This window comes from Rhinatrema bivittatum, chromosome 3 (genome assembly GCF_901001135.1).
Source record: "Rhinatrema bivittatum chromosome 3, aRhiBiv1.1, whole genome shotgun sequence".
Classification (NCBI taxonomy): Eukaryota; Metazoa; Chordata; class Amphibia; order Gymnophiona; family Rhinatrematidae; genus Rhinatrema; species Rhinatrema bivittatum.
Window position 1 is genome coordinate 62,428,273 of NC_042617.1, and position 25,401 is coordinate 62,453,673.

Here is a 25,401-nt window from a genome sequence, read left to right on the forward strand (position 1 = left end):
CGGCCCATAGTGCTTCTTCATTGCCCCATCTTCCTTGCAGCTCAGATGCTTGGATATTGTTTCTGACATAAAGAGCCAATCTTCCCCCTTTCCTATCCTCTCTGTCCTTCCTTAACAAGTTATAGCCCAGTATTGCCATATCCCAACCATGTGATTCCGTGAACCATGTCTCTGTGACAGCAACAATGTCCATGTCCACCTCTACCATTAGGGCTTGCAGATCTGGGATTTTATTGCCCAAACTACGAGCATTTGTGCTCATAGCTTTCCAGCTTTCCTCATTCAGGTTACTGCTGTTTCTGGACTCCTTTTGTGACTTATTTAGTTGAGTTTTGTTATCCACTTCACCCTTCCCTTTGCAAGATTAGTGCCTCTGATGACAGAGTCATCCAGCACAATGAGCTTTTTCCTTTGGTTACTGATTTGGTTACTGATCTGGAATTTCTGTATGCATTGGGTTTCTTCTTTCTTTTCAGACAACACTTCAATCTTTTTCTCAAGAACGTCTTCAGTATTTAATACAGAGAAGGCTTTTTGTACTTGTTGCACTTGATATAGTGTGTATCTCTGCATCACAACTTTAATTCTACCAGAGCCCACTGTAATCCTGTTGCTTTTTGAGTTCCTTAATGCTCTGTGTGAGTGTGTGTGTGTGTGTATGGGGGGGGGGGGGGGGGTAGATTTGTGTGCTGCACAACTGTCAAGAATGGGTGCCTGTGGGTCACAGGTCTTATCCTACCTGAGCCCATTGTAAATCTCTTTTTCCTTGACTTTTGGTTTTTCTGTGGTAATGGGGAATGAATTCCTGAATAATGTAAAGTGGGTGAGACTTTCTTCATTGAAGCTAATTCAGCTTTAACTTCAGCCAACTCCTTTTTCAAGGAAGAGAATTCTGAACAAATGGGGCAAGTCCTAAGTTTCCAGATGATTTCCCTCAGAATAATGGCTCTACAATAGTTACATTGGATAGTCCTCATTTTGCTAAATGTATTTGATAGATAACACCTAAGGGATTACCAAAGTACTAATTTATCTAGTTGCCAATTATGTATTCAGGCAGACTATATCAGAAAAACAAACCTAGGGACAGGTGGGTAAAGGGGGAGGGTGGGAGGGAGTTAAACAGTTAACACTTGGCCAGGGCTGTTCACTGGACACTGTATCTGCTATTGATTTTGAACAGACCCTCCCCCAGATTTGGCTAGCTAATTTAAGCTTTTTCCTTATCTCTCCCACAGAGTTTGTACTTCTGGCTGTCTCCTTCAAGTTCAAATCAGACTGAGGCCTTGAATTCCTCCTGCAATACACTGAGTCTGCTGCCAAAAGCAGTTTAGCTAGAAAGCAGTCCCACCCCCACAAACACTGGCTGAGGAGGAACTGTCTGAGCTGAATTAATGGTTGGCCCTTGAAAGCAAACTAAAAGGCTCTCTCTCAAGTTTCAATTTCGCTTCTTTGTAACAGACAGTGCACAATTTTTGGCAAATATAATGCCCTAGTTCTAAGCAAAGGTAAATAACCAAATAAAATTGCACTTAGCTTCAGCAATCACGGCTCTGGTTCATGAAGATCCCAGCTGCAAAATGATTCAGTTACCAAAGCACATGAGACTATGGCAATCTAAATCCAATTAGTCCCACCCCCACATGCAATAACATGATGGACCTATGATTAAAACAAAGGGGCCAGCAACAGCATAACAATTGGTGGTTCCTGTGTATGAAGGACCTTTAAATAAGATGCACTTTATTTTTTGAAGGTGAAAGACAAATTGTAATAGGTACATAGAGATCAATCCATACAAGTAACTTTATCTTTTCTTCCCTATTGTGGATTATTTTTATATTAGCATGCTTTGCCTGCAAAGTCATATATCTGATAAAACCTTTTGGGGCATATTTTCAAATGCCTACGCACGTAAATCTGGAGACAGGCGCAACAGGTAAAATAAAGGTCGGGGGAGGTTTAAGGGAAGGGGAAGGGAGGTTAGGTTAGGGGGTTAGGAAGTTCCCTCCCAGACCGCTCCGAAATCGGAGCGGCCTGGGAGGGAACGGGGGAAGGCCATGGGCGTCGGGCGCTCAAGTTGCACAATTGTGCACGCGCTGACCCCCGATTTTATAACATGCGTGCACCTGCACGCACGTTATAAAATCAGGCGACCATGTGCACATGCCGGGTAGCACGCGCCCATGGATGCACGCGTGCAACATTTTTTAAATCTACCCTTTTGAATTTAAGGTTTCTTTAGCAAATTGTTTCAAGGTAGGGAAATAATTAGAATTTATTTCCCTATTAACTCCAGCATGGGATGTCAATCCAGAAGGCAACCAAATGAGGTTGTGAAGCAGAAAACGGTTTTACCTGTTTACAATTTATTTTTAAGTCTTCAAATTCTCCAATTCAGATACCTGTGGAGGAAAGGAAATATTTCCTGCTTCACCTGCTCTAAGTGTTAATTTACTTTAATGATTTGGAACATCAAAGTCATTTTTTAATTATGAACCTATCTTCAGCTAAGAGACCTGTGCAGAAATTTTCCACCTTCATTTATTAATGTAGAAATGACATGAATGAGACACCAAAACAGTGTTTCTGGTATTTACTTTTTCTCTTACAAATATTTTATTTTATTCTCAGTTTCAATGGCAAACCAGGAATTTCATGAGAAAACATTTCTTTTCAGAGAAATCTTGGGGTAGGCTTGCATTTGATAATCATTAAGCAGTAACTTAAAAGTTGCAGCAGAACTTAACGACAGGGACTTACACCAATGATGCTCACTTTTCCTATGAGACCTCTTAAGTGATTTAAGGGAGGGATAAGCCAGGGTTGAGACTTCTTATGAATAGGATTAAATGATAATAAGCAGGTTATGGATACATATAAAAACAGAAATACAAATAAAAATACTTTAAAATGTCTGCATTCGAATGTCAGAAGTCTGAAAAAATAAGACTGAAAAATTAGCATGTATGGCACTAAAGGAAGATATAGACATAATAATCATCTCAGAGACCTGATGGAAGAAAAATAACCAATGGGTCATGGTGATACCAGGTTACACATTATATCAACTTGCCAGCACAGATAAAATTGGTGGAGGGGTACTATATGTTAAGGCTCGACAGAAAGTCAAGCAGTATAAAAGTTTTGCAGGAGACAACTATACTCTGAAATCGTTATGGATAGAAATTCCAAGGGTAAAAGGGAAGAGTATAGTAGTGGGGATATAATACCACCTGCCTGACCAGAATGAAAAAATAGATTGCAAAATGCTAATAGAGATTAGACTGGCTAGTACAATGGGCAACACAATAATAATGGGAGACTTCAATTACTTGAGTATTGATTGGTTAAATGTCACATCAGGACATGCAAGGGAGGTAAAGTTCTTAGATTCCATCAATGACTGCTTCATGCATCATGCAACAGTGAGTCATGGAAATAAGAAGGGGAACTATATTAGTTATAGTTCTCAGTAGAATGCAAGACCTGGTGCAAAGATAAAGGTAGTGGATCTGCTTGGCAACAATGATCATAATATAATAAAATGTCACATAATAGCTGAAGGGCAAATACTAAAGAAAACTACTGCATTAGCATTCAACTATAAAAAGGAAGACTATGATAAAATGAGGATACTTGTTAGAAAAAAAAACTGAAAGGTGCAATCCACAAGGTTAAAAGCTTGCAAGACGCTGTTTAAAATGACCATCCTTGAGGCCCAAACAAAATATATTGTGTGCATTTAAAAAGGTAAAGGGAAAACCAAATGACTGTTAGCGTTGTTTAATAGTGAGGTGAAAGAGGCAATTAAAGCCAATTAAAGACAAAAGGGCATTATTACAAAAATGAAAAGCAGACTCAAAAGATGAAAATAAGGAAGAGCATAAGCACTGGTAAGTTAAGAGATAAAAAAGTAATTGATCAGGCTAAGAGAGAATTTGAAAAGAAGCTTGCCATAGAGATAAAAAAAGTAATAACATCTTTTTCAAGTACATTTGAAGCAAAAAGCCTGTGAGGGAGTTAGTTGGGCCATTAGAGTTTGAGTTCTGAAGGTGAAATTGCAGACCTATTTCTGGTGAGCTGCAAATTATTTAAAACAGCCACGGTAGGAGAAGACTGCAGGGTGGTCAACATGATGCCAATTTTTAAAAAGTGCTCTAGGGTAATCCAGGAAACTATAGACTGGTGAGCCAGATGTCTGTTCATGGCAAAACAGTCAAAGCTATTCTTACAAACAAAATTACTGACCACAAAATAATCATGGTTTAATGGGGGAGAGTCAACATGGGTTTTTCAAAGGGAAGACTCTGCAAATTTACTTGTTTTTCTTTTTATGGATTAAATAAAAATGCGGACAAAGTTGAGCTGGTTGATATAGTGTATCTGGATTTTCAGAAGGTATTTGACAAAGTTCCTCATAAGAGACTCCTTAGAAAACTGGGAAAACATGGAATCAGAGGCATTGTCCGATTGTAGATTGGTAACTGGATAAAAGACAGAAAACAGAGGATAAGACTAAATGGTCAATTTTCTGAATGGAGAAAGTTCATTAGTGGAATGCCCAAGAGGTCTGTATTAGGACCTGTGCTATTTAGCATATCAAAAATGTATCTGCAGAAAGGAACAACAAGTGAGATGACACAAAATTGTTTTGAATCATTAAAAAAAAATCAGCGAATTGGGAAGGAACTGCAGGAGGACCTTGTGAGACTAGTAGATTATCCTTCCAAATGGCAGATGCAATTTAATGTGGGCAAAGTAATGCACATAAAGAAAAATAATCCCAAGTACAAATACATGATGCTGGGTTCCGTGTTAGGAGTCATCACCCAGGAAAAGAACCTCAGAGTCTTTGTGGACAAGACCTTGAAATCTTCAGCTCAGCGTGCAGCGGCAGTCTAAAATGCAAATAGCATGTTAGGAATTATTTGGAAAGTAAGAGAGAACTGTCATGGGGCAGTGGGCTGGAGTCAGGGGGCACCCCCACAGAGGCAGTACAGGGCTGCAGGACAGGACTGGAGCTGATCTTTTTCCTAACAAGCCCCCTCCCCACAGGTTGAGCTCTTGGGTTCAACAAGCCGACAGGATTTGGCTTTTGCAGAACATCATGGTGGTGGCATGGAGTGGAGATGTGTACAGTCTGGCACCTGGGATCAAGCACAGGCTGAAAGCTGAGGTCAAGCACAGGCTGGAAGCTGAAACCAGGTAGACTGGGAGCTGGATCCAGGCACTGACTGGGAGCTGAATACAGAGCATAGGCTGGGGCTGGATGACAAGTGCAAGGCCTGGGAAACAGACAAGGGATTGGACTGGGCAGTGCAAGACAGAACAAGGACTGGACAAGCTCAGGCTGAATAAGGACAGATATCAAAAAGGAGAGGACATAGATAGAAACTGGACTGGACAGAACAGGCAACAATAAACAGGAAAACCCATCAGGGCACAAGGCTAGCTCGAAGAGCCTAGCAGGCCCAGAAGCTATAAGGTAAGGCAGGAAAGCCCAAGAGGGAACTGAGTATGGCAGGTAGTCTTTAGAGGCAACAGAGCAAGGCCAGGAGGTCTGGAAGGGCCCAAAGCAAGGTTAGAGACCAAGAGAGTCCACAGAACAAGGTAAGAGGGCAAGAGAACCCTTACATCAGCCATAGCGAGAGAGGCCTGCATGTCTTTAGATGTTAATCTGGGATTCTTTGTGACTTCATGAATGATTTTCTGGTTTGCTCTTGGGGTGATCTTGGCAGGACAATCACTCCTGGATAGAGTTACTGTAGTCATCAATTTTTTCTATGTGTAGACTATCTGTCTGATAATGGATGAATATTTAGAATGTTTGTAACAGTCTTATACCCCTGACCAGATAGGTGAGCATCAACTACTTTTTTTCCTAGGTTCTCAGAAATTTTTTCTGATTGATGAGTTCCCACTAATTTTTATGGGGAAGACCATACTCAAAACCTTTTGTACCTTTATATAGGACAGGATTCCCATACTCAGTCATACAGATTTACTCTGCAAAGTGGTTTACTTGTTACCCAATTACTTATGCACCTGATTCAATTTTTAGCAATTAATTCTACTAAGGAAACAAGGGGTTCACTTACTACTTCATGCACACTGATTCTGAATTAGTTTTATTGCTCTTATTTTATACATTGTTTCATGAAATATGGAATTGTTTAATTTATACCCTTTTTATTTAATAAAACTGGCTTTAATATTATAGGGTACAAAGGTAAGAACATGTAATTTTCCTCATACTTGGGGTTCACAAACTTTTTCTCAGCACTGAATATTAATGTACCCCTCAACTCTTGACATCTGAAAAGGGGGGGGGGAGTATATTTGTCTAACCAAACCCTTCTCTTGGCAGATATGGTGTTGCTGGCAGTGGATAAGTGTGTAATTGGGTTTCAGATGGTACACAGTTCTTAGATGGAGTACTCATGGAATGAGGTCATCGATACCCTCTTTCCTACTAAGTTCTACATACAGGAAAAGGTCTGGAACTCATTCAGTATCATGTCCCAGAGGTGGAACTTCAACTGGTTATCACACCACCACGTCAAGAGCCCCCCTATCAACAGTACCATTTTATTTTTAACAACCAAAAAACAAAAACTTAACCCCCTTACACTCATATCGTGAAAATGACTTAATTCCACTGAATATGTGCTTACGGACTAAAGCAGGGATATTGATTCCAAGATTGGATTTAATGATAATCAAAGATCACGGCACCAGATGTAGCATTCTGCTAGGGGGTGTGTATTGGCATTCGGTTGTTTCTCTGAATAGATTCAGGAAATCTCTGTGTAGTTCTGTACTCTGAATAGGGTAGAGAAGCAATACCAAACACCTCTAGAGCTCATCTGCATTGTGTATAATACAGTAACAGCAGGTGGTTCACTACAGAGCCAGAATCTTCTCCCAAACTTTCCTCAGATGCTTGAAAAAATAGTTTGTCCTTTTACTTCTTTAGAATATTAGTCTTATTCACAGTGCACGAAACTGACCTAGACTCAGCCAGCTGTGGAAGAGAAGGTAGAGACGGATACAAGGTCTGCATCTGCTTCTCAGCTCCTAATACAAGTTTTTTTTTTTCTGCTACCAAGTTCTCATCCTGCACTTTGGTTGTTTCTTCTTGCTTAGCTTGAGTGTTCCTTCTCCATTCCCAGGAGAAGTTTCTTGCTGTTCTCATAGCTGCTCCTTCTTTTATTTAACTTAGTTTCTCTTAAGTGCAGCTGGCCTCTTTAATACTTTTAAATAAGATAGTGACTATATTAAATGATACTACTACTTTGCTAATTAGTTTTAACTAAAGAATTAGCTAATAGAATGCTAGAATATATAATCTAAAATCTAAATCATCATCAGGGTCTCTTTGTCATAGATCAGTAGTTCCCAAACCTATCCTGAAGGACCTCCCAGCCAGTCACGTTTTCAGGATATCTGCATTGAATATGCACTGCTTCCATCATATGCAAATGTATCTCATACATATTCATTGCAGATATCCTGAAAACCTGACTGGTTGAAAATCCTCCAGGACAGGTTTGGGAACCATGGTCATAGACGAAGGCAGTGCTTCTCAAACCGGTCCTGGTGATCCCACAGCCAGTCAGGTTTTCAGGATATCCACAATGAATACATGAGATATATTTGCATATACTGTCTCCAAGGTATGCAAATTTATCTCATGCATATTCAGTGAATATCCTGAAAACCTGACTGGCTGTGGGGTCCCAGGACAGGTTTGGGAAGCCTTGGACTACGAGTTTCTGTCATGCTGAGTAATATCATCAGGCTCTGCAGCAGCTGAACTGTTTATATTTACTGAAGATCTGGCCTTTAACATTCAATTTGCTCAGGCTATTACTTCTCTATTTCATGGCTTTAATTCTGTTAACCTAATTATTCCTTCAGAGTTATATGCACAGGCTACTACAATGTTGAAGAGACAATTCTGAAAATAATCTCAAGGTAATATGAGATGAGGGAAGGGAAAATGGATGACATTACTAAGAAAACCATGTGATCCTTAGTTCAGTAGATAATGGGCAGAAGGTAGTTCAGGATACACCAGATAGCGCCTCATTGCAGTAGGGCAGGGGCAGTCCTTAGGGCCGTCCCCCCAAGCTAGTTGGATTTCCAGGAAATTTCTAATACAGTCATGAGATTTATTTGTATCCACAATAGGGATATCCTGAAAACCCGACTGGCTAGGGAGGGAGGGGGCACCCCCCCAAGAACTGGTTTGAGGACCCCTGTAGCAGAGGACCAGAAGCCTGCCAGCATAGAGCACCATAAACTCTAAGAATGAAACTTCTGTGGACCAGGTAGGGTACCTTGCCTATCATCCAAGAGAAAAATGTCCCACTAACTGTCAATGGTCACACGAAGCTAGAGCATCCTATTCCAGGAGGCTTTACCAAGGAACCAATTGAAAAGTAAATATTTCTCAAACTTTCATCATGAAAACCAAACACACTAGCACTTTATTGCCTGAAATTTTCTGAACTGTTACTTATTGATAGTCCTTCGTATTTCTGGGAATGCTTTCATTTTGAGGTGCTATCTAGGGGAGCATGATTTTTTTTTTTTTTGCCTAGTTTCCTACAGGAAACCTGTTCTTATCAGATAACTGTCTACATCTATCCCTGTTCCCAACTAATAATTTTGGAGGGGGGGTTTGTCTTTGGTTCCCCTGTGGCACTCATGCCTGGGATAGCGAGCTCTTTCAGGCTGAGCCACGAGGTCTGATAGTTCATCTTTAGCGAAGAAACGCCTCATGGTTCAGTAAGGTTCCGTTCCTGGAGGGATTTCCCCTTCCTCCAGGGAGTCTTGATCCTTGTCCGAGGTGTCTGTGTCCCCAAAGTTGGGGCTTTGAGGTGGGAGGGGCAGGCTGTGGCATCGGGGACGCCGGTTGCATGTGGACAAAGGACCTTCACTCTGGAACTCCATCCCTGCAAATCTGCGCCAAGAACCTTGTCTACCAACTTTTCGAAAAAGATTGAAGACTTGGTTATTTAAACAAGCCTTCCCTGACAACACTTAACCACCTCCATTTCCTCCAAAATAATGTAGCCACCTGGCACTGTAAATAATTATTAACCTATGTTAACCTATACTGCTATTTTTTCCTTCTCCCAGTTCTATTACCTTGTTTCACTGTAACTGCAACCCTTATGCACCAGTTAAATTTTTATCGTTCTATGCACCCCCTGTTCTGATGTAAACCGGCATGATGTGATCTGCTCATGAATGCCAGTATAGAAGAAACCTAAATAAATAAATAAATGTAGGCCCATGAAGAATTCTACCCAGAAGAAAGATGCTGGGTCTAAATTGAGAGGCGCCGCGTCTCCGGGGAGCCCCGTTTGAGGGAGGCTTCCGCCGGAGGTAGCCAGATCCCAGTGTCGTCTGGAGAGGACCTTGGCCTGGTTCACCCAGAGCCTCCTCGCACAAGGCCTCCTCGCATAGGGCTATGGCCTCTTTGTGCTGCGCAGCTCTGATGTGGCATGCTGGGCAGAGGCCCTTAGCCTTGAGCATCTTGTCGATTGTGCCATGGTTTGTGCGTGTAGGATTGCTGAAAACTCCGGTTTGTGTGTTCAAGTGTATGCTGGGAGGCTTAGTTATGCGCTCCGGGTGCGCCAAAGTTGTTTGTGTAGGTCAGATGTGCGCTCAATAAGATGCGCGCGCTGCCTTGCACACGGGGTTTACTTATGCGTCCGGCACAAAGAAGCGTGTGGCTGTGCGCTCAGCGCCCTTGTGCGCACGGCACTTATGCGTGCGCCAGCGTGCACACTGATTTTGTGCGCACGGCTCACCTCTGTGCGCATGGATCGAATCTGCAGACAGAATGGCAATCAAGTGAAAATGGCGACTGCGACCATGCGAGCAATATGGCTACCACCTCTGAGGGTCTCCACGTGGGAGGACCCTCGTGTTTGACCGGGGTCTAGCCCGGATAGGGCTGATCAACCCGGTAGCACTGACACTGGCTGGCGATCTGTGCAGCTATTCTAGCCTCGGAGACCGGAGATTTTTAGGAAGTTTTCTATCTTACCTTGTCTCGACGTTTCCCGGTCTCATCCCAGGTGGTCTCCGGCTGCAGGGGGAGAGGGAAATGTACCTTCACCGCCACGCTCGAAGCTGCACCTGCTGTCTCTCAGCCACACCCATTGCCGGGGGCTAAGTCCACACTGGGAGCCAGCTGCCGGACCGAGACCTACCTCTGAGGGATCGCGGAAATCACCTCAGGAATCTCGACTGGGGGAGGGACCCGTAGGTATTACCACAGGAGAGCGGGGCTCATCTGTAGAGGTAAGTTTTCTTCTTTGTTTTGGATTTCTTTGGTTAGAATACTCTAATGCTGTGCAAGCGTGTATAGAGTCCTGAACTGCTATGGAGACGGAAAATACTGAAGAGCAGAACTTCCTGCAGGGGTATATGTACTAGGACTGACGTCAGATTGAAATCTGATCCGTCTCCAACTGCTATCAGGAGCACACCATACCCATTGGTCCTGAGTCCATCTGCTACACACTAGGACATTTTTAAATTTTGAAAGTGGCACACATTACACTGTAAGACATTCTTAAAAGTTGTGTGCCCACATTGTTCCCCAGCTTGTGGAATGATTCAAAGTTAGAGGAAGCATTACTATCAGTCCGGCAGTGGATTAGTAGTGGTTACAGCACAGAGCACACTAAGGAATATTTTACACCAAAGTTTTTTCAGAGCAATGACAATCGAGAAACATTTTATTCAGCAGAGAGTCAAAATCCTCCACCAACTTTAAAATAACCGAGAATAACTTGAGTGACTTTTTGATATCAATAGCACCACACAGCATGTTCTTACATTGCTATGATTTTGTGTTTCCCCAGCCATTTTTGTTTTATCTTGGTATATATGTTTAGATTGTTCCTGTGTATGTCAGTTTGTTACCCACCTAGAATGGGTAACAAACAAATTTTTTTTAAACCAGTGTCTAGCTTTTATCCCCCTCTTTTTTATCTGTGTATTTTCTTCATTCTTTTCTCATGACACTCCTGGCTTTATAAATCCTTCCACTCAGTCTCTTGCTCTCTCAACAATTTCATTATTATTCTCTTATCTTTCTCTCTACTCTTCAGAATCTCAACCCTTTCAACAATTCAGTCATGCAGCTTCTGCCCATGCTGCCTTCTCCATTCCCCCTCAGGCCTGAGCCTTCCAGGACAGCACTGCCTGCTCTGTTCTGCTCTCCCCAAGTCCTCCTACAGGCTCAGACCTGGGCTCACACTGCCTTTCTCCAACAGGTCAAGGGATTGTACTTCACCAGTGCCACACTACACTCCGGCTATTTCTTGTAGGCTACAGGGATGAGAGATCCAAGACCAAATACCTACTGCCTTCCACCAGCGCCATCTACTGGCCGGAGGACAACACTGTCCTGAAAGGCGTGAATGAGGGTAAATGAGACTTGATGAACCATAAAAATTACACAGCCATTGTCACTATGCCAACCTTATATTGTGCAATAACCAGAAATCTGTTCTCTGATGAAGACAGAGTAATAAAACAGGAGTTGAAGATTTATCACTCATGAGGTACCCTAAAGTCACAGATTTTCTGTGCTTAAAACTTAGATTGTGAGGTCACTGGGGATTTTGTAACTATGACAACTGTTCTATGCTGTATTGTCCATACTGATTACACTGTGTACATATGACAGAACATTTGCAGAAAAAGCCAAAAATAAGCTTCTTACCCTTTGCTGAGAAATATGGAGAAAATAACTTTTCTAAGAGGTTTTTTTTTTGTTTGTTTTGTTTTTTAAACTTTCCACACATTTTGATGCTTTCTTTCTCTGAAATGAGCAAACACAATGGCAAAGTTCCCCATTTCATTAAATTTGCAAACCCCTCTTTAACTGGGAAAAATAAATAAAAATGCCGCAGAACTAGTGAATGCCATTTCACCCATCTAAGTCTGAGATGAATAAATGGGCAAATCTGTAAATTTTGCAGAAGTCATAAAACAGACTTTTTTGCATCTTTAATTACATGTAGCCATAAACACACCACTGTGTACATAGTACATAACCCTGCAGCACCCTGGGAGTTTTGTTGTACTTTGCCCATCATAAAACATTTCTAAATAATGTAAACTGAACACTCCCAAATAAAACGCGCATTACCTGGAATTCATAACCTAATGTGTATCCTTCCCAAAAGAAATAAAATGGATCAATACTGTAAGCAAACACCAGCATTGCTCTGCAAACTGTGCCCCCAATGTCTTGTTAGTAACACTAAAGAACAGAATGAACAGAACACATTTCACCACATTTTATTGCTGTATTTATTCCACAGTGAAAATAAGAGACTTTGATTTAAAAATATAAATTCTGAAAAGCAAACAGAGCTAGAACAGAAAGACAACCCTGACACAGGACCATCAGCAAGGACAGTGGTGTCTCCTCTGGACACATCTGCAGCACTTTTACAGATGCTCTCCAGCAAGGCATTATTTCTTTGCACCTTAAAAGCTTGTAAAATGAACCGGGGTTCAGTTACTGTCTGACAATCCGTGTGTATGGTTTTTAGACTAGTATTAGCATTGATAATTTTGCCTGACAAAGATTGAAGACAAGGACATTATCCTGTTAGGTAGGGACAGAGATGTTAAGAGCTGGGCTGGCAGTTTCAATGATAGGGCAAGCATAGCAAACGTGAGAAGACAGAGGCCATGAATTCTAGGTTTCTCTCTGCCTCTGTTTACTCCCATTTCATGGTGCCTCTATTATCCCATCTATAAATGGATAACACCACCACCAGCACCAGAGGTCCTTCTTCTTTCTGGCATTTGGCATCAAAACTAGCAAACATTTCCCCAACCTGCTGTGACTGCTTACAGAGTTCTGAAGGATCAAACTGCATCACAGAGAGATCCCATTTGAATGAAATCCTAATTATTATAATTAGAAACAGATGTACCAAATTTAAGGAAAGCATGAGATGGTTTTAACTGAAGATCCTGTGGTTCTAAAATCAACACAGAGTTCCAGTTAAAGTGCAAAGTTTTGCAACCAGCAGCTGTATTCATTAGGAATAAATACAGTATAAATGCAATCAGACTGGTAAAGATATCAAACAATGCAATATATAACCCTCTGCATTTACAGAATCCTTACCTAGTTAAATAAAATAATGCTTCCAGTACTTCCTATGCTAAAATATAAGGAACTGCATGATCTGTGACAGTGCCACATATGCACCAGGGAATGGGAGACCCCTGAACCATGTAAAAAGCCATCCTATTTCAGAAGGAAGACCCATGCTAAGAATCTATGGATATGAAAGAAAAGGTTGCAGGCTCTCTTTCAGTTTCCAATAACAGGCTTTGGTAAGATAATATCAAGAGATGGATGCCAGTATCCTTGCTGTAGATGTTAGGTTAAGGGATGATATGAGGGGGGAAATCATCCGAAAAGGGGGAACTGCCAACCAAAAAAATAAAGTTTGTTTTATATGTTGCACTGGAAGTTCCCAAGATATTAAAGCTATTACCAAAACATGAGGTTACATTAACCAGTCTTTAATAGTTAACTGTCACATCTGAACACAGGATTAGAAGAATGAAAAGAGAACATAACTGCACGTTTGTGATGAGAAACACACATGCTTTGCTTTCAGTCCTGCTAACTTTCACTTCTTGTGTTTCGGTTGCGAGGCCATGTAGAGTGCTACCAGGCAATAGATGGTCCCTCCTATTGTTAAAGCCATGGTGGTGCGGTACAATAGTCTATCAGGAACACCACGCTTCAGATGCACTGGCAATCCATCGGCTTTCTACGGGAGGAAAAAGAAGAGAGAACTTAGGAGATACGTATGTGCTTTACCAGCACCAGGGAGCATTCTGATCATCCTCTGCTTCTTTCTCTGAATAAACTCACGGGGATACATGAAGTGCAACGAGATTCTGAAACCGGCCTTTCTAAAGCAAGTCCTTTGTCATGTTTGGCTTTCTGTAAGAAATCAATACCCAGAACTGGGCCTGTTGTGCTCTTTAGTTTTCATTAATTAAAAAACAAAGTTTGATTTTTATAATTTTCTGCCTCCTTGGGAAGGGCATGTTTGACCCTGGAGGTACAGAATATGGATCTGTTATTTTTATTATTTATTTTTTTTTTAACTTAGATTTTCTTTTTAACCTAAAAACCCAAACAATCTGTCACACCCTCCCTTACCCAGCACGGTTCTGTGACTTCCTGGGGGGGAGGGGAGGGGAAAATCACAACCCCCAGTTTGAGAATCACCGAGTCAGAGCAATGGGAATAAAACAGTATCAACCGATAAGCTCTGCTCTTTCCAACGGATGCCAAGAAGCTGCTCTGCCAGAATAAGTGCACATTACATTGACATCACCCGGTAATCTGTAATGGTGAATCCTGACATTCCAACCTTTTCCTGACACACATTACCAGAATCCTTCTCTCCTAACAAGACTACTGCTTCACGGAACGACATACCACAACCATTTAAAAGAAGGCCACTGGCTTCAGTTCTATTAACAAAGTGAACCTTCTGCCTTCAATGCCCAGCAAACGTTTTATCTTGTCCTTACCTGGTATAGTTTCTGCAAGTCTGGCACTCTGTTTTGCCTCAGGTACTCAGTGGACGCTACCGATTCAGCTGCCAACTTAGTTGGTGTGCCAAAAATCATAGCTGGTCTCTCAGAGACCACCCCAGCCCTGAATCCCTGTGTCATAAAAAAGAAAAGAAAAAAAACACATTAGACTAGCAGTCCCTTCTATTTTCGAACTGCCTGTCCTCATTCCCGTGACATGTTTTCTGCATTTCTTTCCTTGTTTTTACACTTTAGGAGTTATTCTTTTCCTGGTCAGCTTGCCAAGGTCCGGTGCTACCCTGTTCCTTTCTCCATTTCAGCCCAGCGCCAGCCCTAGACCAGCCCCCTCCTTCCGCTGCTCTGGCAGTGGGAATTTGCATACCAGAAAAGCAGGGCGAGGGAGGAATGGCTCCAAATTGCAACCCTCACCCTTGCACCGGTGGCAAACATTTATCTATTAAAACCCGTTTCTAACACGCAATTTCTGCACTTCAGTTTGACAAGTCTTCTACCCTGCCTGAGAAAGATGGGAGGAGAAAGAATGGACTAGGTCAGTGATGGCCAACCTTTTGAGCTCAGTGTGTCAAAATTCATTTAAAAAAAACGAGCATAACTCAGGTGGTGTGTCATTTCTAGAAAAATCCATAATTTTGTGATATTTGTAGCTCTAATTAATAACAAAAAGTTATTTTAATATATGTACTGTATTTATTAATAAAGCAAAAACAAATAATTATTTACCTTACCTGCTTAGTGACTTTTTTGTTGCTGAATTTCATTGGCTAAATCTTCAATTAAAACACTCTCTCCCCCTCCACCCCCCCCCCCCTCCCTCCACACACACACAAACTCTTACTCCCCTGGATTTTCTCATACACACTCATGCTCTCACACTCTTTGGCTCCCTCACATACACACAAACACACACACCCAGGCAAGCTCCCAATCATTCTCACACACACACACACACACACACACACACACACACACACACACACAGACCCCCAGGCAGGCTCCCATTCATTTTCACACCACTCCCTCCCCATCTCCCAGGCATGCACACATTCATTCTCACACACATACACCCCCAGGCAGACTCACATTCATACACATGCACACACTAAAGGCAGACTGCACACACTAAAGGCAGACTCCCCTCTCTTTTGCCAGCAACCTCAGAGCCTCTCTCATTCCTCTGCTGCTACTGTCACTGCTGCCGCATGGCTATTGGGGAGGCGCTGATTGCTGCTACTAGCACTGAAGCCATTCTGCTGCCTCCTCTGTGCAGGCCCCGTGGGTTTCCAATTCCTCCATGCTGATCTCGTACATTGTGAGATCCGCATAGAGAAAGTGCTACTCTTGCACATTCCCAGAGATTACATGTGCCAATCACTAAAAAGTTTTTTTGTTTTTTTTGCCTTTGCTGTCTGATTTTAGTTTTCTAATTGGTTGGTCACAGACTTTTTTTTCCACCTTCCCTTTCTTATTTTTTTTTTTTGCCAATTCCTTTTATATTGTCTTTTTTTCTGTTTCTTTTCTCTCCATCTTCTTCCCTCAAACACACAGTCAGGTTCTCATTCTCACATGCATTTCTCTCTCTCACACACAGGCTCTCACTGACACATGCTCACTCTCTCATACAATCATTCATACACACAGGCTCTCACTGTCACATGCTCTCTCTCTCATACAATCATTCATACACACAGGCTCTCACTGGCACATGCTGTCTGAGTCTCACACATACAGGCTCTCTCACTTCCACATGCTGTCTTGCTCAAGCACAGGCTCTCACTGTCACATGCTCTCTCTCTCACACACACACAGAGGCTCTCACATGCTGTCTCTGCAGACATTCAGGTCCTCACTCTCTCAAACACAATCTCTCAACTCATCTCATACACGCACACACCCTCTACAAACTCTCAGCTTCTCTCTCACCTCTGGGCCTCCTCTTTGCGGGTCGCCGCAGGATGGGCTCTGCAGCGGCCCTGATCTTCTCGGGCCGCGGCGGCCCTGCTACCAGGCCTCTTCCTCTTCTGCACGCACTGATGCTTCTCCTCCTTCCTGCCCACGCGGCTCCGGCAGCGTTTACTTCCAGGGCCGCACAGGCAGGAAGGAGGAGCATCATCAGCGTGTTTAAATGCAATCTTTTTCTTCGGGCCGTGGTGACATGAGCCTCACCACGGCCCTGCCTATTGCTGCGCTGCATGAGACTCCCTGTGCCCGGGGGCATTGGGGGGGGATACTAAAAAAATAATTTTAAAGTGTCAGCGCAGCAGAAAAAAAAAAAAAAAAGGCTCTATGCAGCCGATAAAAAAAAAAAATTTGATAGTCCACAAACGCTGCGCGTGTCAGCAAAAACATCTCGGCGTGTCACCTCTGACACACATGTCATAGGTTAGCCATCACTGGACTAGACAGATCAATGATTTAGAACAACAACATTGGCTTGTGCCTCCACCTCAATCAATATTCCTTCTAATTTTTCAAAGGCTACCTGCGCAAAAATGTTCTTTTATTCAAGCTGGAGTTAAAATTTGCGTGCAGTGAGCCAGTATAATGCAAGTAGCAAATCAGGATTTCTTCTGCGCGCACTGTTTTGCCATGCGTGCGTGCTTTCATGCGCACAGCTTAGAGGGAAGTGACCTCAATTACGAATGCCCCTTTGTCAGGCACACTTGGCTAGCTGAAAGTGACGGCCGTCGAGGGTGTGTCTGTCCATCCATCCATAAGTTGCAACTCAGTAACCACTCCACAGATCTGCCTATAATGTCGCAGGGGCATCAAGAGTAAACACGGTCTGATAATTATGATTTTCATTTGAATCGGTGCGAAATAACAGTTGCCCAACAGTTTTAATGTCGATGCCCTTGACGACTTTCACTTGCTCTCAGGAAACGAAACGTGTCTTTGCCTCTAGCATGCACTTTTCAACCTGTATTTCATTTCTGAGAGGGAAAAAGTGGATTAACATTGGCCAGCTACCATCATGAATATAGGTAAAACAACACTTTGCCGGCCCTTCTAAGATTTCCATGCAAGCACTGCACCACATCCTCCAAGGTAAGAGTGCAGCACAAAAAGCTGAAAAGTGGGCTCGAATTAATAAAATCAAATCAGGAAAAGTGATCACAATGACACACACCCTATTGAATGGAAAAATCGTGACCAGATAAGAAATGAAACCTAAGAGATAAAACTGAGAAGGGAGACCTTGGAGTAAAACTAAAACAAGGAGTCGCACATCGGACAGAGATCAAGATGTCACTGCTGCTTCGTTACCCGTACACGTGTGTGCCAGAGTCAGACTTTGTACTTCAGAATAATTCCAAATGCGAGCTCTGCTTCCCGACAGGTAGGGCATGCAAACCGGTGCCACTCTCAGATTGTTATGCAAAGCACTGATCTTGCTTTTAAAGCAGATGTGCTGCTGGATCATAAGAGAACACTTAACTCTTAATAAAAAAAAAAAAACACTCCACGACAAATATCAGCTTGCAAATTTATCATCTTTCTCTCCTGCCAGGTAACAAAGGAAAAGCTGTCTGAATAACAGAAGTCTAGATTAAAGCTTCTCTCTCAATAACAAGCCGTTCCTTTTTCGAAGGAAAACAGAATGCTATTATGAATTTTTTCTGTTACTGAATAAGGTCATCTTAACTTTGTCAAATTATATGCACTCTATTTTGAGACTGAAATTAAATGAATACAATTAAGTGATGAATGGACTAGCATTCAATTCGTTATAACACTGCTAATGACCTCAACATTATTACTTCTAACCTACCCCATTCCATATGCCTCCATGGGATAGTAATAACCCTAAAAAGGTGTTTGGTTATCAACGCTTCATTAGAAAAGCAAAACAGGGAATGTTCTTCAGTAGCAATAGAATACCAAAAATACAAAAGTGGCACTATGACTTGAAAACAGATGCATATCACCACCAAGTCACAAGGCCTCCTCTGCATGCCACATTATAGCCCACGCCACAGCCTGGACCGGCCTCATGCTAGACCCGGTGGCCATGCCTGTGAAAAAGCGATAAAAAGTGTGTGATCACGTCCCTTGCATTGGTGCCATATAGCACCTAGAGTGCAAGATACACCAGGGTGCTATGGCAGAAACTACCTCGACAGGCCTGAAATGAAGATATCAACAATGCTGTCCATGCTGTCCCAGCACTCCATGGCACAGACAGTGATAAATATCAACTGACAGCACCCATAGCACTTGGAGAAGTACATGCTTGATGTGCTTCATTGCCTCAATAACGCCGTTCACAGAGTGACGACGGTTTCCCCAGCATCAATGATACCCCGACTGTGTCAGTCTATGCCTAAAGGTGTCACCTTCAGGGCGCCCACTGTGCCTCATATCCTAAGTGGCTGATAGCCACCTGAAGAAACATGACGTCTGTGTTCAGTGGCACCTCGCCGGCATGTTACAGTGTCAAGGAAGTCCATGGTGCCTGATGGCACCCATGGCGCTTTGCGGTGGAATTGACATCACGTAGTGCCCAACCGCACTAGCCATTGCCCACTGCACAGGGGCTGCTTACTAGTGACTGCCCAGGCTTCGAGACCATCGAGCACAGGGTATAGACTGTGCTTGATGGTCTCAATGGCATACTGCATAATCCACGGCACTCCTGGTGCCTGAAGATTTTGAGGGTCCGGGGGCATCGATTGTGCCCATGTTGCCGAAGATGATGATGGTCAGCACACCCATGATGCCCGAAAACCGCAAAGGTGCACTGCACCAATGTACTCCCGATGCGTAAAGATGTTGATGGTCCCAAGGTAGCAGTGGAGCCCATGGTGCCTCAGGCATTGAGGGCTTCCTGGGCATTTATGGTGTACATTGGCGCCTCCAGCGCTCGAAATGGTGGATGACCCTCGATACGCCCATGGTGCTCACCAGCGTCCGAAGGTCCACACTCGGACTGCCAGTCCCACCAGCACAAAGTTGCAGATGCAGCATTATTTATGAAAAAAAGAAAGCAGATTCTGGCGAGCTGCACAGAAGACGGCCTGTCATATGGCCATCAGAGAGCCTGGAGACGAGAAAAAAAAAAGGGGGAAAAACAAAACACAGCCACCAAGTAAGGGCACGAAAAAGGGAAAACAAAAGATTTTATTAGAAAAAACAGCTGCAACTCAGAAAAAAAATCACAGCAGTAGCTGTGAGGGAGAAGGCAAAGCTGGATACCACGAACACACGGCTCCACGGAAAAAGAGACTGCCTAGGAGGACAGGGAATTAACTGCAGCTGCACATGCTCAGTTGAACATGCTGAAAGCTCTAGATTCTTTGAGATCAAAATTCCATGACGGCTCCATCGCATGTCGTCACCCATGTTTGAGGGCCGCCATTCTGCTGTCCTAGGAGAAAGCTATTTATCCGGCTAAATCAGGTGATTTTCTAACATGCACGTGGCAATGGAATTACCAGTTTTACCAAATTAGTCTACCAGTTTACCCAATCCATCTGTAGGTCTTCAAGATCTGGCTCTTTGGACCCCCACCCAGTCAGTATTTCAGCTTTAAGACATTTATCACTTACTCCAGATATAGAGCAGGTGTAATTATATGCGAGTGGGCTGCCAAATCCACATGCATAAATTACTTATAAAATATTATCTTAATCACATAAATGATGGTCCTGTCCCTTTTTACAGGTGGACCCTTATGCGTGCATTTTGAGGTTTATAAACTGGCACATGAACGAGTATACTGTATGCTATTTATACGTGTATGTGCTGAGTTTTAAGTGCGGGATTTTTGAAAATTCATCTTTAAATTTTGAATCATTTGCAGCAGGTGCTTTGCATTCCTGTATTTTAGTTATCTTTTTGGTTGAGCATCTCCAGTGGTGCTTCACATTCTGACCATGGCCTATTGTTTGGGACCCAGTGTTCCAAGCTATTATCTGTTCCTTATCCAGACAGGTTGTGCGCCCCATGTGTTCTCACCAGAACACCATCTTTACTCAAAGTAAACAGTTACCAACTCAAAGAAGCATAGATAAGAATCCTAAGGCCTATCTAGTTTGCCTTGAGCTAAAATTGGAAAGGCAGCCTATAAACAAATATATCAATACCGTCAGGCCTGTTAACCATATTTAAACATTGAACTTTGCCATAAATCATTTAAAATGCACATTTAGTAATAAAGTTATTCCAAAAGTAAAGCGTGCACTCTGTGTACTGTGACTTGAAGTCTTTTTAATTTTTTTTTTTAAACAGTTCATATTGTGCAGTCCTATGCTGCCCAATAATGTCTGAAGTTGGCTAAAAACACGTTTTTGTCATAGGCTGATGCATGACAGCTAAGCCCTCCTGTCCCTTCTGCCATAGAAGCCAATGGATGATGCATTAAGCTGGAGTCAGCATGACTGTGGTTGATAACTGAGCCCTGAGAAGTGGTCGGTGATATGATTCAACTTTCTAAATAAACCTTCTAAACAAAACTTTGTCAGTTTTATTCATCATTAATTTTAATACAATAGTGCTGCTTGACAGCACCCAACTATAACTCTCACGGAGGGTTTTTTTGATACGGTTCCAATTTGGATTCAGCTGCAACTAACGTTTCAGTTTGATTCCAGTTCAAGACAATATTTATTAATCGATCAATACAAAGGAACCAAGCAGTTCAGTTCCATTTCACATAAGAACATTTTATTGGAGGCACACTATAATGAACATTTGCAAGTTGGGAGGAGCAAGTTAAAAGGCCTTCATTTATTAGAACTAATACCAGCCATAGATAGTATCATAGGAGTCAACTTTGCAAAAGCCTTGAAAACGCAGTACAAATTATCCCGCTACAGACTAGAATGACAAAGAAAGGATGTGGGGTCATGGGCATGGCCAGGCAGCTTATGGTTAAATTTATAGAGCGGATCAGACATGAGAAGGCCTGATGTGTCCACAGGAAGAGGTGAGGAAGCACTGAAAGCCCCCCTGCCCCAGCCCGTCCACACCACACAATCTGTCTACCCCATCCAGCCCAGTGCATGCTGGTCTCTTCCCCCAAGCCCATCTCCAACACTCTCCCCCCTCCCCTCATTATGCTCTCTGCTCGCTTTTTTTTTTTTTTTACATTTTCTGTCTCCCACATAGATCTAAGTTTGACTTTTATATTCAGAGGCAGGGGACTTAATACCCCTCTATCACTCCCATGTCCTAGTCTGTTTTGCTCCCCATTTTCCCCTACCTGGCCTGATACCACAGTTCCCTCTAAACTGAGCACGTGAGCAATCACTTAAACATTTCAGACCATCACTCACAGGTTTTACATGGTGTGCTATATACAGAAATGAAACGCTAATAGTGGTGCTCAAAAATTGTTCATCACACAAAAAAAAATAAATTGGCAGACACCTAGTCATTCCTTGGCAGGAACATTGCCTGATGCCTTCCCAGTTCCTATCCCCATCCTTCCTTGGGCACTTTCCCTCCCCCTCTGCAGCCTTGATTCACCCACCGCTTACCCCCTCCTCTGAAGGCTAGACTCATCAGCATGGTCTGCTCACCTCAGTTTGTGATTCTCCCTTCCCATCTCCACTCTCTGGGGCTGCTCCCATCTCCCCAGCTTCGGCAGAACGTTTCCTGGTACTCACCTATTCCAGGCTAGTGGCAGGCTAATGCCAGCAGAGTCCCTGCAAGCTGCTCCACTGCCTGCATCCCTGAGCCGCAGGAGGATGGCAGCTCACCAGTTCCAGGAACACAGCTGCATATGGCACTTTCCACCTTCAGCCTGGAAACACCAAATCTCCTATGCTTAGGACAGCCAGACAACCTGTCTGTCTGTAGGCGGATTTCTCTCTTCATGGCCTCCTCATTCTGTCTCTCCACAGAGTTACCTTCTCTCATTCCTAGTCTAACATCCTCCTGCCACTTCCTTCCCTCTCCTCTCCTCACCATGATCCTCTTTCCTCTCACAACCCTTCTCTCAGCTCCTCTCTCCTTTGCCTCATAAGCCCCCTCCCAGCCCAGGTCTCCCTCTGCCAACTTTTCACCCCCAACGTCCTGCTGCTCTTCTCCTCACATCCCATTTCCTCTCAGAATCTTCCCAAAAGCCTGTCCCCTCTCGCAGCCGCTCTGCCTTCTCTTCCAGCCCGCTTCTCCCTCCTCCTCGCAGCCCGGGTCCCCTCTCAGTCCTCTAAGCTCCTCACCCAGCACTTATCATCACAGCCTGTGTGACTTTCACAGTCCTTGTCCCTACTCTCACCCCTCTCCCAGCCTGTATTCCTTTTCAGCAACCCTTTTCATAATCCCCTCTAATAGCAACTCTCATGGTACCTCTCGCTCCTCTCCCACCCTTAATCCCTCTTCTCAGCCCTTCTTTCCAGTTCTTCTCCCAACACCACTCTCCAACCCCTCTTTCACAGTCCCCTCCTTTCTCCCCCCAAGCCAATGAGTGGACCAAATTAGGTTTAAGTCAACCCCTTAGCCTGAACCAGTATCCGAAATGGTTGTTTTTGCAGTTCTGTGCTGATTCAGGTTCAAGAGAGACTTTCAAATAATGGTTCATGTTCTTTTCCAGTTCAGGAAAAAATAAAAGAGATTCAATTTGAGTCTCTGATAACTTCTATAGGAAGTTTCCAACAAGTATATTTATTGAGACTGCAATCCCCTGCCTTCCTGAGTGGCAGACACGCTTGCAAGGTTCTTGCAAACGTTAGCACACACAATTGCTTCCAACTGGTTCATACCTGCCATAATTTGTGACAAGTCAGCCATCATGGACTACCTATACGATGTCATTTGAGAACTGCCAACATGGCTGCTTCCAAGGGTGCAGGAGAATCACTTGAAAAAGAACTTTTAATAAAACGTTTATCGTGTACTGCACAATATATCAAAAGTATAATAAGGAAAATATTACTCTTAGCTTATTCCAATCACTACTCAGTCCAGAAGGCCCCATTTTGCAAGCTCCAAGGCCTGCACTGAAGTGAGGCATGCCGATTCTCTCCTCCTCCACCTTAGCTACGTTTATGCTCCAAGTCCAACACACTTTGTCATCAGAGAACACAACAATTTGATACCATCACGAATTCGGTTTCTGCTTTGATGTGCTTAGGGGACCTATTAATAGGAAGGACACAATTTATGCTCAACTGCCGGGGAAAAAAAAAATCTTAAGACCCACCTACATTGAGAATGAACAGAGAAGCAACCCAGTGGTTAGAGTGCAGGATGTGAACCAGAGAAGCCAGGGCTCAAATCCCGTTTCTCACTCTGACACTCCTTGTGACTTGCCATTGCCTCAGGTGCACACGCAGATTGTAAGTCCCCTGGGCAAGGAGATATCAACTGCACCTGACTGTAACTTGCCTCCAGCCCGAATAAAGGCAAGTAATTAAATCTAAATCCAAAACAAATCTGCTTTATTTTGAAAGAGGCAATCAAGTTGTTAGAAAAGGAAGCAATCTGAAAACTATTCTAGACAGTAAAGTATTACTGACTATAAGAATTATTACAATATTCTGCACACACACAAAAAGATAATGAAGAGTTCTTCCATTAAAACTTTGCTTTGAGTTATGGCCCTAGTTAAAGATTAAGGCTAATCTGAATCTTCTGCATGCAGGGGATTTGTGTGCTGGAAAACGGCGACAGTATGAGGTTGGCATAGGGGGAGGGAAGAGGGCTCAGTTTTTTTTTATAGCAGATAAATCCCCTCTGCAAGACTCACATGCTGGCTCTGATACTTTGACTGATCGCCACCTAAAACAGGTGCAGAATGAGTTCTGCATTTTATTTAATTTCATTTACAATGGCAAGATTTTCATTTCAATTCAGAAAATAAATCTCCACTTCTGTAAAGCTGCCTTCCAATCTTTTCAGTGAAGGCATTTGGTTTACTAGTTAAAGCAGCAATACCTTTAAAAAAAAAAAAGAAGATTTTGAAAAAAAGACTTCCTTTGCTATGGCACAGGAGAGTCGTGTTCAAGTTAATCTGACAAGGGTAACAGGAATCGAGCACATCACAGAGGGGATATGCACGGGAGCACCAGTAGAGTGGAGACCCCTAATGTCACAAGAGCAACACTGAGCTGATAAATTTATTTCTGGCCATCAGTAGTCAAGAGAATGGTAGGAAGAGGAATTAAAAAAAGACAAGGAAAAGAATATTCCTCCCTTCCCAAAACGTATGAGCAAGAAAATGTCCATTTTGATGGACAACTGTTCTGACCATTAGGAGTTTTTGTTTCTGGGTGCATACATTTGAGGCACAATGATGGGTCAAATGAAGTTTGAAATGTATATGTAGAGCAAGGTACCACAGTCAACCAGCTGGTAGGTTCCTTCAGTCTTCCCATGTTATAAACAGACCCTCAGCTCTCATCTCTTCTGTTCAACCCTAGCTCTCCATTTCAAAGGGACGTTTTGTAGTTGTTAGTTTATCCCATGAAAGGAATTACCGTTCAGTGATGTGAGATAGTTTCTTGGCTGGATATTTGGTGAAATATGGGCATTTTACTGTATTGAGCTTTTGACTCCATCTTCACTATTAACTTGATTAAAAGGTTGTTTTGGGACTGGCCCGGTGGCTCCTGCTATGCCCTGCGGAAAGCCCCTGGTTCGGTCCCCGAGCTGGGAATGCTGCGGAGGCAGCTTCTGCAGCCCCTGAGAAGGAGGGGCTGCTGTGAGGAAGTCATGGTCATTGCTTACGGATGATGCCTTGTGGCTGGATTCAGGGCCTATGACTGCAGGATTCCTGACAGAGCTACCCAGCCCTAGGTGCATGGCCTCTGGCCCAGGACCATC

At 43.1% G+C, this 25,401-nt stretch overlaps 1 protein-coding gene across 1 annotated transcript in view; it reads right to left on the minus strand.

Moving 5' to 3' along the window:
- Nucleotides 1-12,320: 12,320 nt before the first annotated feature.
- LOC115086878 (cytochrome c oxidase subunit 7A-related protein, mitochondrial) overlaps nucleotides 12,321-25,401 on the minus strand; it is a 39,207-nt gene continuing 26,126 nt past the window's right edge. Inside the window, exons 2-3 of the mRNA XM_029593313.1 lie at nucleotides 14,614-14,748; nucleotides 12,321-13,838 (exon numbers count right to left, since the gene is read on the minus strand). Of these exons, the coding sequence (XP_029449173.1) occupies nucleotides 13,695-13,838; nucleotides 14,614-14,748 (279 nt within the window). The 3' untranslated portion in view covers nucleotides 12,321-13,694. The remainder of the gene's footprint in view (nucleotides 13,839-14,613; nucleotides 14,749-25,401) is intronic.